Source organism: Dipteris shenzhenensis, chromosome 12 (assembly GCF_047967505.1).
Source record: "Dipteris shenzhenensis isolate YYH24624 ecotype China chromosome 12, Dip_SZ_1.0, whole genome shotgun sequence".
Lineage (NCBI taxonomy): Eukaryota > Viridiplantae > Streptophyta > Polypodiopsida > Gleicheniales > Dipteridaceae > Dipteris > Dipteris shenzhenensis.
In genome coordinates, this window is record NC_141607.1 from 54,304,865 (window position 1) to 54,321,676 (window position 16,812).

Genomic DNA, 16,812 nt, shown 5'->3' on the forward strand with positions numbered 1-16,812 from the left:
TTCAATGTGGAGAGTGGGAGACATTATTCTCACATCCAGTGATGGCACAGATTTCAGAATTTCAGATGTACTCTATGTGCCAGGCATCAAGAAGAATTTGCTTTCAGTGTCCTCTCTCAATAAAGGAGGATTTCAGGTTGTTTTTTATGACGATAAGTGCATAGTCAGAGACAAAGAAAATGACTATGCTTTGATGTTGTCTGGCACTTTGTATCGGGATCTTTTTCAGCTTGATTTATATGAAAAAAGATCCAATCTTGCATTATCAGTGAGCACTCCCACTGCTGCAATGCAGAATGCGGAGTTATGGCATGCCAGGTATGGGCACATGAGCTATGGCAGCTTAATGACACTTCAGAGGCATGATATGGTTGATGCATTGCCTCCTTTAGAGTCACCTCCTCCTCATGCATGTAAAGGTTGCATCCTTGGCAAGATGCATAGATTTCCTTTCAAGAAGGATGGTAAAGTGAAAGCTACACAGAAATTACAGCTTATTCACACTTATGTATGCGGTCCCACGAGGACACCTGCTTTTGGGGGTTATCTTTATTTTGTTACATTCATAGATGACTTCACCAACTACACTTGGGTCTATGGTCTCAAGGCAAAATCAAAAGAGTTTATGCATTTCAAACACTTTGTGGCTATGGTTGAGAATGAGACAGGACTCAAGGTGCAGACACTTCGCACAGATCGAGGGGGAGAGTATATGTCTCATGAATTTGAGGCATTTTTTAAGGAGAAAGGTATCATGCATCAGCTTACAGTGAGGCTTACACCTCAACAGAATGGCAAAGCTGAGCAGAAGAATCGCACTGCCATGGAGATGGATAGATGCATGCTTACAAGTAAGAAGTTGCCTCATAGGATTTGGAGCCTGATGTGTGCCAACTATATTTTGAATCGGGCTCCTACAAAGGCTTTGAAGACAATCACTCCCTATGAGGCATGGCATGGGAGAAAGCCTTCAATGGACCATTTCAAAGTTTTTGGTTGTGTTGCATATGCCCACGTGCCTGTGGAGTTTTGACACAAGTTGTCAGATAAGGCACTTAAATGCATTTTTGTGGGGTACAGTTCACAAAGCAAAGGCTATCATCTCTACAATCCTGCTACAAGCAAGATTTTTGTGAGTAGAGATGTTATATTCTCTGAAAATTCAGCACATACACAAGCTAAATTTCACATTCCAGTTTCTTCAGATGATGTGTTTGAGAAGATGCTTTGTATAGCACTTGGTTCCCCAGCTGAGGTTCATGCTGAAAATCAGAATTTACAGCAACCTCCTCCCAATCCACATGCCCCGATTCAGCCACCGGCTGATTTTGTACCTCCACAGGGTGTGCATGAAGTTGTCAAGCAAGAGATTCAAGAGATACACGTAGCCAAAACAGTCCCGAATTGGTTGCTACAGACTCTCAAGGAGAGTAGGCTTGAGGCCCCATTGCCTGGCAAGACTCATAGTGCAGTAAGGCACGCAGGGGGGGCTCTTTCAGTTGAGACAACTTATGCAGGGACACTTCTTGATGAAGAGGAGCCTGACTCTTTTGAAGAAGCAAAGGATAATGTGCATTGGATGCATGCCATGCACAATGAGTTGCAGTCCATAGAGGATTGTGCCCTTGCGAGAAGGAGGGTGACTCAGGTTCAGTCAGGTGCGTTTAAAGTTCGCAGTCCACGTGATCTGGAGATGTACTTTTGTTGCAGACCTTGCCAAAGGAAGGACGGGTTGAAACAGACCCTCAGAGCATGGTGCCTTGAAGACTCCAGGTTGTTCACTCATTATGAGGGGGACGACTGGAAGATCGTGACGGCTGGATTGCTTGAGTTCAGAGGCGGGAACGTGACTGAAGGAGGTGGTGCCAGGAGGTGCTACCAAAGATGGACCTGTGTACCAGGATGGTGTGCGGAAGCGCAACCGGACCTGGTGGAGCAGGAGCCACTGGATGAAAAGCCAAGAAAAGATTTCGACACCGAAAGGTTCCAGAGGACTACGACCAGGGAGTTACTGGAGCATCTTCATCGACGTGTTGGCATTGGGCCGAGATGTGTCGGTGAGAGGGGGTGTTGGAATGGTCACCTCCCCATCTGTAAGCCCCCATATGAGGAGAGCATGGGGGAGGGAGACCTAGGGCAGAATATGTCCAGAGAAGAGAGAGAGGGGGAGCTGCCACATGGGCAGCACATAGGCTGTCATGTGGGCAGCCAGCTAAGGGAACACACCTGTAGTCAAGGTGGCTGCAACAGATGGCGCCAACAACAGGAGCAGATGGCGAGGCATTCAGCATCAGGATCTGGCCTGGAAGAGGTGAATCTGGAACAGCAGACATGGCGGGGTGTCCCAGGTAAAAGGCACGATGACATCAGCAATAGTACGGACGTGTACGGGAAGGACAAGGCGCCGGCAAAGGGCTGCAGCAGGGCGCAGTATAGTGCGGGTCTATGGGCAGGTCTATGGCTTGCAAGCAGGGCTGGCAGGTGGCAGGACAGCAGCAAAGGAGCTGGACCCTGCATGGAACAAAGGGCCAGCAAAGGGCCCTTATATAGGGCTGGTTGGGCTGAGCCAACCAGGTCAGTTGGGCCAGCCAACCTAGTCTGTCCAGTCGGCCCAGTCAGGGCAGACTGGTCGGTTTTCTACAGCAGGCCTCAGGGCCTATAAAAGGAGAGGCTCAGGCCTCATTTCATCATCCAGCCTAGCAGCACTTCAGGGAGCAGGAAGGAGCAGCAGAGCAGCAGCAGTTGGGCCTATGACCAGGAGGTGAACTGTGCTGAGGTGCTGCAGACTTAGCTCAGGGAGAGGCTGAACCTAGACTGTCTTCTAGGGCAGAAGGTTGCTGAGATCATCATCACTTGCAGCAGCAATTCCACCAGCAGAAGGAGCAGCAGCAGGGCTACCTTTGGGCCTACAGTCAGGAGGAGAAAGAAGTACCTTGTGCTGCAGACTTAGCTTGCAGGAGGCTGCCCACCTAGGCTGGTTTCCAGACAGCAAGGTGGAGAGGATCATTCTGGACGGAAAGTCTACTCACGCTCGAGGTGGAGCACGCGGACTCTAGTCTAGAGATAGCCAGCAGATAGGAGGAGGACTTTTGTGGTAAGATCAGAGGACCACACCATTGGTGGGACTCTGGATCTGTCACTCTTGTATTGTGTCCATAGTTGTGGACAGAAATATATTATTTGGTGGTTTCTCTATCTAGTTTGGTTCATTGTCTATTGATGAGTCTGCACACCTATTGAATGCACATAAGTAAAGAAGTTTGTGATTCCACACCCACACTGCACACTGTGTGAGCTCCTGGGCATTATTTCCGCTGCGTGTACCCTCGGTTGGGTTTTTTCTAACAAAATCAGACTTGGAATGTTGTGGATTTGCCACCAGGTAAGCATGCCATTGGTACCAAGTGGGTTTTCAAAGTGAAAAGGAAGCCAGATGGGTCTATTGACAGGTACAAGGCAAGGCTGGTTACCAAAGGCTATGCACAGACGAAGGGCATAGATTATGAGAAGACTTTTGCTCCTACATCCCAGATGACATGACCACCATACGGTGAGTTATTGCAATGGCTGCAAATTTTGTGTGGAATGTCCATCAATTGGACATAAAAACAGCTTTCCTTAATGGGGACTTGCAAGAAGAGGTTTATGTCAAGCAACCTCCTAGATTTGAACTTTCTGGCAATGCACTTCAGGTTTGCAAGCTTAACAAAGCTTTATATGGGCTGAAACAAGCCCCACGTGCATGGTATGCCAAGATAGATGCATTCCTGGCAAGTAAGGGATTACACAATAGTCCCACGGAAAGCACCCTCTACATCAAGAAAGATAGGGGGGATATTTTGGTTATCATTCTTTATGTAGATGACATGCTGCTCACGGGGTCAAATGAGGATATAATTACAAATTTTAAGGCTGAGTTGAAAGCTGAATTTGACATGACAGATTTGGGCATGTTAAATTTTTATTTGGGGATCCAGTTTATACAAGACAAGAGTGGCATCGTTATGTCTCAATCCAAGTATGTGCAGAAGCTCTTGGATAGGTTCAACATGCATGATTGTAAGCCTATAGCCAATCCCATGGAGCCGGGGCTGAAGCTTACTATGTATGATGCAAGTGAATTAGTGGATGTCACACTTTACAGCCATGCTGTTGGATGCCTCATATACTTGTGCAATACCAGGCCCAATATTCAATATGCAGTATCTCAGGTGAGCAAATATATGCACAACCCAAAGACAACATATTGACAGGTTGTAAAGCGCATCTTCAGATATTTGGAAGGCACAAAGTCTTTTAGCTTGATCTTTCCCATGGGGGATGACTTGCAAATGCATGCTTACAGTGATTACCAGGCAATCCACTAGTGGTAATTGTTTCTTTTTGGGCAACACTTGCATTTCTTTGCTAAGCAAGAAGCAATCTACAGTGGCTACTTCCTCATGTGAAGCTGAGTACAGGGCAGCTTTCACACAGTTGAGTGTGTTTGGCTGCGACGTTTGTTCGCTGATCTTCGTCTCATATTGGAGCGCCCTTCTCCAATTCTCACTGATAGCCAGAGTGTTATAGCAGAAAAAAGAATCATGTGTTTCATGCTCGCACAAAGCACATTGAGATTCATTATCATTATGTCAGAGATAAGTTACATGCAGGGGAGATCAATATGATCTATGTGTCAACACATGACAATGTTGCAAACATCTTCACCAAAGCACTTCCACGTGAGAAGTTTGAGGCATTTCGCAGTGCCCTAAACTTATCTCCTTTTGGTGATTGATCACTATCTTGTACACCACATTGGCACTGCAGGGGGGTGTTAGAATTATTATTATATTCTAGGCAATGGCCAATGTAATGTAATAAATGAGTTAGGGGCACTTTTCCCTCTTAGAGGTTTTTCCCCCTAACCACGGTCTAATCTCTAACTACGATTAGTGATTAAATAGCGTTTTGTCACTTAGACAAAACTCTCATCTCTTTCATTGTTCTTCACTTCAGTCATTTCAGTTCAATACACTTTGGGGAGTGAACTACGTTCAGCTCACTCTCTCTTTGCACACTCTTGCTCTTCCTTCCGTTTTCTCACACGCACACCACCACACACAAGGCTTTATAACTATGTTTATTATTTGAAAAAGAAGTTCGTTTTCCTTAGCAAATAATTGCTACTGAAATGCATTCATCTTGGGCTGTAAGTTCAAAGTAGTTATAATAAAGCACAATTGGATCCGAAATGTGCCCCTTATGATAAGAGGCCTTAGTGGCATTTGGGGACACATCTTACCTGTAAGAGGCCTCCATATTTTAATTTTTTTAAATGTGTTTACCTAGTCAACACATACAATGCTCCAAATGATGGCCCAAACATCCGTTCCCCTACTTTACACGGCAAAAGCAGTTTTCAGCCCCCACAAAGGCCTGGGAGTAGATTCTCGGCCACCACTCTTGAGCATCAGCATAGAGCCAGTAAGGCTCTCAACAACAGAGTTCAGGAGATTCCACGCACCTCCACCGCTGCCATCGATGATGCTACCAGCTTTGTGGCTCCCACTTGGAAAGGCCCATGCAAAGTCAAAAGAAAGAACAGAGAGGCCATGCTGGTCATGGGGCTTCGAAGTGACAAGGTAAATGATATCTTGAAATTAGTGCATACAAATATTGGGACCCCTTAAGATTATGTTCTACATTGCTGCCATCGATGATGCTACCAGCTTCGTGGCTCCCACTTGGAAAGGCCCATGCAAAGTCAAAAGAAAGGACAGAGAGGCCATGCTGGTCATGGGGCTTTGGAGTGACAAGGTAAATGATATCTTGAAATTGGTGCATACAAATATCGAGACCCCTTAAGATTATGTTCTACGTGGAGCTATTTACTTCATCACACTCCTAAAAACCTTCGTGTACATAAGGGCACACAATTCAGATGCCTTGTTCGATTTTCAAATGTTTTCAGGCATGTGTAGAAAATTAAACAAACATGAGATGCATGAAGATCCAAGCATGAGACAGTTGCCACTGTGAGAGACTCGACAGCAAGAAAGCATTCCTTTTTAGTAAGGCACTTACTGACCCAGTCTCTCTTTTCCATTTTTCTTTCATGTCTGAAATCTATTCAGATCCTACAAGGAAATCTCATTTTCTATGTGCCTTTGAAGGTTTTAAAAGAAAACCTCAATTTCTTCAGTGCTCACGTCAAACACATTCGCCTCGTTAAACTGCGAAGCCAAGAAATTTACCCTAAGTCGATGCCCATCAAAATTGTAGCCATCACGTCCTCGAATGGCATCCTCTGCATCCCGTGCATCCTCAAACTGCATAAAGCATACAAATCATCTCAACAAATTCCATCGAATATAACAGGTTGATCACTACATCCTAACTCAAAAGCCACAAAACGCATCCAAATTCCAACTTTTGGCCGTGAATGTGTAGCCTCAATCCATTTTTCATAAGTCGCAAAGTCTCAAATCACATTTATTTGGTCTGCACCATAAATTACTCAATGATCACATAAAGTTTCAATTTCCTTAAAAGACCTAAAATTAAACAGGCATCAGCTTGACTCAATCTTAGAAACTCAAAACAGAAATACGAAAAATTAAGGAGAGGAGGGGGGGTGGGAAAGGACAAAGAAATAACAAAGGGGGCAAGGTAAAGAGCCAGAGAGAGGGGGTCGTGGGAAGGAAGGGGCACATCTGAGGGGTGGATGAAGGCTGGACTGTCTTCTAGTGAAGGGCTGTTTTGCAGCGCAAGCCTGTTACAATGGGGGGGCATGATTATAAATATAACATATTGTAACAATGACACGGACGAGAAGCACTCAAACCTAAATATTATATACCTTCATATTGTGACAGTAACACAGACAAGCAGCAAGGAGACCTATCTACTTCAACAACTTGAAGCAGGAGACCAGAGAATAAGAAGGAGATGACAGAGAATAAGAAAAAGCCATCATCATAAGTATAGTATGCAAGTGTGTGGTGATTAAACACTCACATCCTCAATAAACATAGTCTACAAACAGGCCAATGCAAGCACGAAAGTAAAAAGAACTCCTTCAAAACATCAGCAGAGCAGAGGGGGGAGCCATGCAAGCCACCATCCTAAATAGCATAAATACAAGAGACCTGGTAGTGTAATAAGTTAGCTATATGAACAGAATGTCTTTACGTGCTGCACAAAAGTGATTATTGTTTGACTGGCAAACGCACCTCTATAAAGCAGTAACCCGGAGGACGAGGTGGCAGCTTTAAATCTATGTCGACTATTGGCCCATACTGCCCTTGCAAAGGTATGATAATTGTTAGCTAACAATAAATGCAACTTGTCAAACATGGAAGAGGCAAAACTTGGCATTGTTACTAGCTTCAGCAGAAAATGTACCACAGCACAACACTCGCACAAAACCTGATTGCCAATTCAGGAAAGTCAGGACATATGGTGACCTTGATAAAAAGGTCTTCAATTTCTCGCTCACGAACATCTCCAGGAAGATTGCCAACATATATTGTCCGACTCGCACGACTGCTCATGATTGTGACTAAGGGGACAGTCCCTGATCTGAGAGATTGAACTGCAAGGAAGACTATGGAAAGTAAGATTGAATTGACAAAACACTAAAAGTACCATCAACAGAGCTAACCCACCAAAAACACACAATATATTCATGCAATCAAGCACACCCCCAAGAAAACACCATGTCAGCGGGCTTCTCATTAGAGAGCTTTGGCTGGGAACTGGATGCTACGAGGCAAACCAAGAGAAAATTCTTTGGTCCGAGCGAAGCCCCACAAGCTCCATCGCTCCCTCCTTCGCTCCAGGAAGCTCCTCAGCCATGATGTGTAACCTATCAGAAAGCCCCAAAACCTCCATCGCTCCAGGAAGCTCCTCAGCCATGATGTGTGATTTATCAAGAAGCTCCACAAGCTCCATTGCTCCCTCCTTCGCTCCAGGAAGCTCCTCAGCCAGGTAGCTCCTCAGCCATAGTTTTGTAAATTATCAGGATTGACCCAACTGAATCCCTTCTGCCTCCTGTTCACAAATGTGTGTGCTCCCTCCCCAATTTTGTCTGAGGGTGATAGGTTAACCCACCTTCAACCTTGCCTTTCCCTCCCTCTCACTATGAACCTACTGCATGCCGAAAGGCTCCTGCTCTGTCCAAGCTCCATGCATCTATTCATAAACAAAGGTCAAGTCATTTATAACAGGTACCAGCAATCCTTGTTACCCAGACTAAGTCTCTTTTCAATTTGAACTCGATGAAGCAAGGCCCTCACAAAATGCAACGGCACAATTTACACAGAATCTTACACTTCCTCTTACCATTACATAATCCCGCAGCAAGATTGGGGGAAAAAAGTTAAATATTCAAAGCACAGAACAGATGCTTGGAAACTGGCTGAAACAGAAAACCTTAATTTTGTGTTATTGACAACAATCTCACGTTGCCGAGACATACTTTCAGAATGCACACCTACATAATGTTAGCCTGCGTGGGTAATCTAGGAGTGCTCCAAGAATAAAGGCAATATTAAAGTCAGCATATCTGCATTGCAGAAACTAGTAGATTTACAGCAGAACAGACCCTATCGCATGTCCTGTGAGAGCTAAATATTGCTTACATATGCAAAGGCGATTGGTGGACCTTCACCTTCAGTAACGAAGCCCTATACTTGCCTCGTCCTAGAAGAAATCACGAGGCTCCGGCTTACAAAATGTAGAACCTACGGACGAAAACATTGCTCTCGCTCTCGGTCGCACCAAGCCGACAAGTTTCCCTCCCCCCTTTCATTCGATAGAAAACGGCGCCAACAGAAACTCCAGCATCAAGGTCGCTGCTGCAGCGAGCTTTTTGGCGAGAAAGAAGAAAAGAAGGAAGCAAACCTGTCGCAGAAGTTGTGAATAAATGAATGCGTCTTTCCTGATAGTTACTGTTCTAGGTCTTTGGGAGAGGTGGTAGCGAGGCGCGTCTCCTTGTTCTCCACGGCTGCTGTTCTGCTACGTGCTGTGCGAGGCTGAAGCGGGAAGCTGTGGGCAATGCCAAGGTACTAAGTACTTCCAGTAAAAAAAGAGACGGCCTTCACTGCTCTATTTTTTTCTCAATTTCTTTTTACCCTGCTGTCTTGAAATTCTAGTCGTCAGTTGCTTCTTAATGCTTTTTTTTTTCCCTGCTATATTAAAAATTAAGTACACAACAGCATTGTCCAACAACTTTGTCGCTAATTCAAAAGCGAGTCATTTCTTTTCAGCCACAGTCACTCGAGCTCGGATGGAGGATCTGAGCCATTCGATCAAGTCCCTTTCTAACATGGCGGACGTGTCAAGAACTTCCAAATTCGCCAATCACATCATGGTTTAAAAAGTCCATGCATGCATCTCATCAAAGGTAAACTTGCAAAAATTAACCCTCCTTGCCCCATCTACTTTGATGGTCAGCAGAAGCCGTTGGTCGACTTTTACCCCATGTAAACGTAACTCGCAGCTTCAACGCTCGTCACTTTCACATGGGGTAAAGGCCTCCCCATGGCCTCTACCTACTCCGTAACTCCTTCGGGCTTCAAACTTGAGATCTCATGGTTTTAGTGCCTCTAACACTTTGCTACTTCTGCTAGACCATATTGCCATTAGAACCAAATCATACTGATACGTGTTGAGATCCTAACGGTCTCCAAGCAGTACATGTTTCCACATAATATGAATAACAATGTTAGCTTTCTGCAATCAACTAAGCAAAACATGCCAGATGCCCCTAACCTCTAAGCATTCCCATAGTGTTTCTCCCTCATTTTAACCATAAAGCTAGCACAATGGCCTAATATTCAACCATCTTGCAAGCCTATCACGGGCCAGAAATAATGCCAAATTATTACTCAAAATGTCATGGCACTTTCTAAAACTTCATAGCTAGGAATGTCAAAGTAAGCACGATTTCTTGCATTGAGTATTCCAATTTTTCATCCCGATTCTTCTGTATCTCAAATGTTTTTAAAGACGAAACTCTACAACATTCCCAACATCAATGTCCTTAAAATTTATAAGCAACTAAAAAGTCATGGCATATACATTTAAGAAATAACAAAAATCTTTATACAATCAATTGTTTAAGGTGTAGGCAATAGACCACACAAGCTAAGCTAAGCAAAGCAACAACAATTTTGGCACAAATTTTGACTATTATATTTTGCAAAGAGAATTTAATGTCATATATAGGAGTGGCACATGGACAAAAAAGAAGCACATAAGTTGTGGAAGAAGGAGAACCAAATTGAATACTTCAAAATGCCAAAAAAAAGCATAAGAACAAAGAAACCTAGCTTTACACTTCTTACAAGAAATTCCTTTACTAATTAATGAATTTTGATCTTTCCCAAAGTAGGGGAACATACTTCTATTTTTGGCCTACCATGTTGTGCTCACAATTTTTGTGCAAGGTGCACATTGTATGTGCACTTTGAGTCTCGAGTGGGTTTCAGCCATAAGTATACATAAGTTTGTGGTGTCTCTCACAAATTCTTACTAGGATGTCAAAAATCCTCACTCTTCATGACCTCAAAAGTAACAAATTCGGTCAAGATGGAAATTGTGCCACAACTGCCTTTGTCAAAGTCACAGCCTTGACTTTGCAGTGACTTAATGTCCATTCTTGAGAACTTGAGAACAAGATTATGAAACAAAAAGAAGTACTCTCTTGTCCTCCCATGCGTATAAACATATAGCTCTACTTAAGAATGTCTTTAAGATTGAAGAAATACAAAGAGACTGATATGAGATACTTAGAGCGGAAAATAAAAGAAACGTGATTGCAAATTGTATAAGACATTACTTGACTTTTCATCTACCCTCAAATTTCATGAACCATTCTAATTTGCTATCACCTAGGCATATTGAGAAAGTATTGTCCATGTTTTTCCTTCATTGAGTTGGTTTATCAAATACACCTATCTAAAGTATTGGAATCATTTTATTATATCATCCTTTCTAATGTAACTTTGGCACTAGCTATGCCTCGGCAACAAGCTTTGTGGATCTTCTTCTTGGCTTATTGTTGTCACATACATTCCCTTGAAGATGGCATCACATTTTTTTCCAAACATGGTATGGTCATGTGCTCTTAAAGCTCAAAATTTGCCAAGCTCCTCCTAGCCATTCTTCATTACTTATGTTGAGCTCTATTTGATTAGAACTATTGTAGTTCATGGTGTGGAATCGTAGCAAAGAGTAGCAAGCCCCATCTACAATGAGCTAGATACCCTCCTCTGTCAGGCCCAAAGGTTGGGATCCTAGATTGCCTATAAATTCAGAAAATAAAATTGAGGCATTACTTATAAATCTCAATATTTCAATTCTTTTTAGGGAGTTTTCAAATTGAATATGTGTGCTTCAATTGGAAATAACATTTTTTGCAGCATTGCATACATCTCTCTCTCTCTCTCTCTCTCTCTCTCTCTCTCTCTCTCTCTCTCTCTCTCTCTCTATCTTTCTCTCTCTATCTTGTGGGGGTTAAAGGTCACTGTGCCTTCACCCCAGTTATGTACAATACTCAAACACATATATAAATGAATGAAAAAGAAGATTAGGGTGGTTCTGCACCCACCAAAACTTGTGTGGCTCTCTGTCTCTCTCTCTCCCTCTTCCGTTCTTGCTTCCGTTGAGAGCACTCTCAACTGGTATCAGAGCCCGGGTGATCTAGCTGAGCGTGCGTGAATGCTTGAAGCTCAGCAGCTCTGTGGGAGGAAGGAGAAGCTCTGTGGGAAGCTTTGTGGGCGACTTTACTTGCATCCAAGTGTGCAGAGACCTTGGAGGAACATTTGGAAAAGTCACTTTGGCTTTGCGAAGTGGTTTTGAGAGCCTGTTAAGAGTTTTCAAAGAAAAAGTCGTTTTTTGAGCTTTTCCCTGTTCCGTTAGATGACAGAGACTCCGTATTGACTTGTAGAGGCAACTATTGCTTGCTTTTGGTGTCCACATTACTTCAGGAGCCTGGAAACACCTTTATTCTTGAATCCGGGATCATTTCATTGGATTTCTGACTCACTGTGTCAGTTTCTGTGTTTTTTGCCCGGGTGTTGGAACTCAAGTTTGGAGCAACCATTTGCAGATCTGTCAGTTCCGGTGGACTCAAGAGGTCATAAAACTTCTATGTTGCTCATCATTCGCACTCCGGTGGAGTTTACAGATAGCTCTGTTTCCAAAAACGTTTTTCAGTCCGTGTGTTGGACCCAGTGATTGAGACCACGATTTCCAAAACCGTCTGTCCCATTGCGTTCCGGACGTCCAAAAACCCCTACCTATCAGTTCTTGCGTGATTCGGTGGAGGATTTTCAGAGTTATAAATCTCTGTGTATTCGATTTCGTCTCTCTGTTATGCATTTTTCATACTAAGGTTTTAAAACCTTAGATTTATGCCACATGGCAGTGTATAAGTGTTGACTCCCATTTCTCACTCATCGGTTGGGATTTTGGAGTTCTGGCAGAAGAGAGATATTTGCAGATTTTCTTGCTGAGTCCGATTATGCAATGGCACCCATGTTTTGAAGCATCTCAGGTTCTATTTTCAATAGCGCTCATTACCGTGGGACTATGATTTCTTGAGCATACCTTATGCAGATCACTCTGGTTGCAGTAGTTTGAACAGTGTGCGCTCATTCGTGGTATGCATTGGGTTGCAATGGATGATTTATAGGCCATTTGGATGCATTGCGGTCCTTGTTGGATGCGCTGATAGGCCCAAATTGCCTTGTCGGATGCTATTTTTTATGGACGCTTTGCACATGGATGCTATTTTATGCTGAGGGACAGCTTTGAAACATTGCAGGTGATGCACTAATAGTGCTATGCTCTCTTGGATGAGACATAATTGATGCATATGCCAGTGGACGGTGTTTATGCTTGAGTCATTTGGCACTTATTGGCATTTTCTTTTGGGCCAGATTTGCTCATATGGATGCATAGTATATGCACATGAGTCAGATGCATCTTTTGATGCTTTGAGCTTTGAGTTTTTTGTGATATTTCAATGTATTGTGGCATACACATTTGGGTGCACCTGGTATTTGGTGTGATTCTCTCTTGCAGGGACTAGCATTTGGGATTTTGTTTCATTTGCATCATGGCATCCTCTTCCATGCCTGAAAAGGAGTTTTTCAGCATTAAAAAGTTTGATGGGACAAACTTTTCTTTGTGGAAAGAACAAATAAGGAATGTGCTTATTCAAAAGAAGCAGATTAAACCCTTGGCAGGGATTGAAGCTAAGCCTGCGGATATGTCTGAGGATGATTGGAATGAGTTGGATGCATTAGCAAAGTCTACTATTAGACTTCATCTTGCAGAGTCAGTTTATTTCACGGTAGTAAATGAGCAGACTACTGAAGATTTGTGGAAGAAACTGTGTGCCACTTATGAGAAGGAAACTGTCTCTAATAAAGTTTACCTCATGAAGAGGTTGTTTGAGCTGCAGATGAAGGAAGGGGTCTCCATTGCTTCTCACTTGAATGAATTCAATATTATTTTCAGCCAGCTTCAGGCTCAGAAAATGAATTTTGATGTGGAGACTAAGGCAATATTTCTCTTATGTTCATTGCCATCCTCATGGGATACCTTCCGTACAGCTGTCAGTAACTCTGCACCTGGTGGAGTACTGAAATTTGATGATGTTGTGGGTAGCTTGTTGGCCGAGGAGATTAGACGGAAGTCTATGGATGGCAACAAGCAGGATGCAGCCTTAAATGTGCAAAGGGGCAGATCACAGTTCAGGGGGAAGTCCCAAGAAAGAAGAAAGTCTCGTAGCAAATCCAAGGCACGGAACATTGAGTGTTACCATTGTGGCAAGAAGGGCCATATGAAAAAGGATTGCTACAAGCTGAAAAGAGAGGGGATAGAGAGCAAAAGGATAAGAAAAAGAATGAAAATTGGGGTGCAAATCAAAAGGAAGAGAATCCAAGGGAGGACAAAGGAAAAGTGAAGATCGAGGAGATCAATGCAGTCACACATGATAGTGACAATGACGTTCTCTTCATGTCTAGTTTATCTGTAGAGTTGCTTACCACTTCAGATGATGCATATTCCCAGGATTGGATTTTGGATTCTGGTGCTTCATTCCATGTTACTCCCCATAGGGAATGGTTCTCCACTTATGATAGTGGAAAGACAGGTTGTGTGCATCTTGGAAATGACTATGCAAGTGACATAGTGGGAGCAGGTGACATAAAGTTTTCTTTTGCAAATGGGTCTGCATTTGTTTTGAAACATGTGAGACATGTGCCTAAGCTGACCAAGAGTCTTATTTCAGTGGGTTAGCTAGATGATGCTGGTTTTCACACCACTTTTGGCTTTCAGAGTTGGAAAATTCAAAAGGGCTCTATGCTTTTGGCCAGGGGTGCCAAGTGTGGGACTTTGTATCCCTTACATGTATCAGGGGTATTTGATCATGTTGTTGCAATAACCGAGCAGCCAAGCACTTCTTTGTGGCATTGCAGGTTGGGGCACATGAGCCAGAATGGAATGAAACTCTTATGCCGTTTGGGTTATGTACCGCATTTGAGTTTCTCTGATTTTGAATTTTGTGAGCATTGTCTCTATGGGAAGCAGACTAAATCAGCCCATAAAAGAAGGGGAAAGGAAGAGTTTGAAATGCTTGATTTGGTGCATTCAGACGTATGTGGTCCCATGCCTACACGGTCATTAGGCGGGGCTGAATACTATGTGACATTCATTGATGATGCACATTGATGATGCAACTAGGAAAGTGTGGGCTTATGCTATAGCTCGGAAGAGTGATGTGTTCCAGGTATTTCAGAAATGGATGGCCTTGGTTGAGAATCGGTCAGGTAGAACGCTTAAATGCCTACGGACTGACAATGGTGGAGAGTATCTCTCTCATGACTTTCAGCATTTCTGTGATACACGTGGGATTAAGAGGGAGCTCACATCCCCTCGTACTCCAGAGCAAAATCCAGTTGCAAAAAAGATGAACCATACCATTCAAGAAAGGTTGCAATGCATGCTTTCCAATGCAAGTCTTTCTGGTGGTTTTTGGGCTGAGGCAATGAAGACTGCAGTGCATGTGATCAATAGATCACCTAGTAAGAGTTTGGATGGTGGTATTCCTGAAGAGGCATGGAGTGGCAAGAAGCCCTCTTACTCTCATTTGCGTATATTTGGGTGTGAGGCATATGCACATGTGCCAAAAGAGCTTCGAAAGAAGCTAGATCCTAAGTCTAGGAAATGCATCTTTCTGGGTTATGGTGAAAGTGGAGAGATGGGATATCGTCTCTGGGATCCAGAAGCAAAGAAGATCATACGTAGCCATGATGTAGTCTTCAATGAGAAGAAGATGCATAAGGCACCCATGAGGGATGTGGAAATGAGGAAAATCACTTTCCAGGATGTGAATCCACCTGCATATGTTGATAGACAGCAAGCTGTCCATGCACCAAATGTGCAAGAAATGGTACCACCAAGTACTCCCACAGGTATACAATCAAGGGTAGATGATGGATCATCTATTGGTGGAAATGATGAGCCAAATGTGGCTGATATGCAGGTGGGACAGCAAGCTGAAATGCCCTTGAGAAGATCATCTAGAGTGTCTAGACCGCCTGATAGGTTTGTTCCAGGGGTAGACTATGTGATGCTTACTGATTGCGGGGAGCCTTCTTGCTATAGAGAGGCTATGATGCGTGAGGATCAACACAAGTGGGAGTATGCTATGCAATCAGAGATGAGTTCACTTATGAAGAATAAGACTTGGGACTTGGTTTCTTTGCCACATGGAAAGAAAGCATTGCCATGTAAATGGGTCTACAGGATGAAGGTCACAGGTGATGATGTGCCTAGGTACAAGGCCCGTTTGGTTGCTAAAGGGTTCAAGCAAGAGAAGGGTGTGGACTTTGATGAGATATTCTCTCCGGTTGTGAAGATGACCACACTTAGATGCATGCTTGGACTAGTGGCATCAGAGGATATGGAGCTTATGCAGATGGATGTCAAGACAGCTTTCTTGCATGGGGATTTGCATGAGGAAATTTACATGGTGCAACCAGAAGGCTTTGAAGAAAAGGGCAAAGAGGATTTAGTTTGCAAGCTGAAGAAGAGTCTCTATGGTCTTAAGCAAGTGCCTAGAGAATGGTATCAGAAGTTTGATGCTTTCATTCGATCCCAGGGTTTTAGAAGGAGTGAAATTGATCACTGCCTCGACACTAAAAGGGCTAAGGATAATAGCCTGATAATCTTGGCACTATATGTGGATGATATGCTATTGGCTAGCAAGAATACTTATGAGCTAGATGCATTAAAGGCAAAGTTGCATGAGGCCTTTGATATGAAGGATTTGGGATTTGCAGGTCATATTCTTGGTATGCGCATCACGCATGATCGGAGTAGGAAACTCCTTTGGCTTTCACAAAAAGAGTATGTTACAAAAGTATTGCAGCATTTCAATATGGAGGGGGGGAAGGTAGTGAGTACTCCATTGCCTCCATATGTGAAACTGAGTCATACAGATAGTCCCAAATCAGATGAGGAAAGGGCCATGATGGCCAAGGTTCCTTATGCATCAACAGTTGGGAGTCTTATGTATGCTATGATAGCTACTAGACCAGACATTGCATTTGCAGTGGGAGTTGTTAGCCGATATATGGCTAATCCAGGAAAGAGGCATTGGGAGGCAGTTAAGTGCATCATGAGGTACATGAAGGGTACCAAGGAGATGTGCATTTGCTTTGGTAGAGGAGACATGCGTGTACTTGGGTACACAGATTCAGACTATGCAGGGCATGTGGATAGTAGGAGATCCACTTCTGGTTATGTGTTCAC

The 16,812-nt window shown here is 43.5% G+C and overlaps 2 protein-coding genes across 5 annotated transcripts in view; one reads left to right on the top strand and one right to left on the bottom strand.

Annotated features, from left to right (window-relative positions):
* LOC147896404 (serine/arginine-rich splicing factor SR34B-like) overlaps positions 1–9,115 on the bottom strand; it is a 69,441-nt gene extending 60,326 nt beyond the window's left edge. The window contains exons 1-5 of one of the 4 annotated variants that reach the window (XM_087382481.1): positions 8,887–9,115; positions 8,095–8,175; positions 7,449–7,576; positions 7,215–7,280; positions 6,237–6,311 (exon numbers count right to left, since the gene is read on the bottom strand). In XM_087382481.1, coding sequence (XP_087238607.1) covers positions 6,237–6,311; positions 7,215–7,280; positions 7,449–7,535 — 228 coding nt within the window. In that variant the 5' untranslated portion in view covers positions 7,536–7,576; positions 8,095–8,175; positions 8,887–9,115. The other 3 variants (XM_087382483.1, XM_087382480.1, XM_087382482.1) reach the window with 3 other exon arrangements.
* Positions 9,116–12,814: 3,699 nt separating this feature from the next.
* LOC147896405 (amino acid transporter AVT6E-like) overlaps positions 12,815–16,812 on the top strand; it is a 67,672-nt gene continuing 63,674 nt past the window's right edge. Inside the window, exon 1 of the mRNA XM_087383175.1 lies at positions 12,815–12,828. The gene's annotated coding sequence lies outside the window, so the exon portion shown is untranslated. The remainder of the gene's footprint in view (positions 12,829–16,812) is intronic.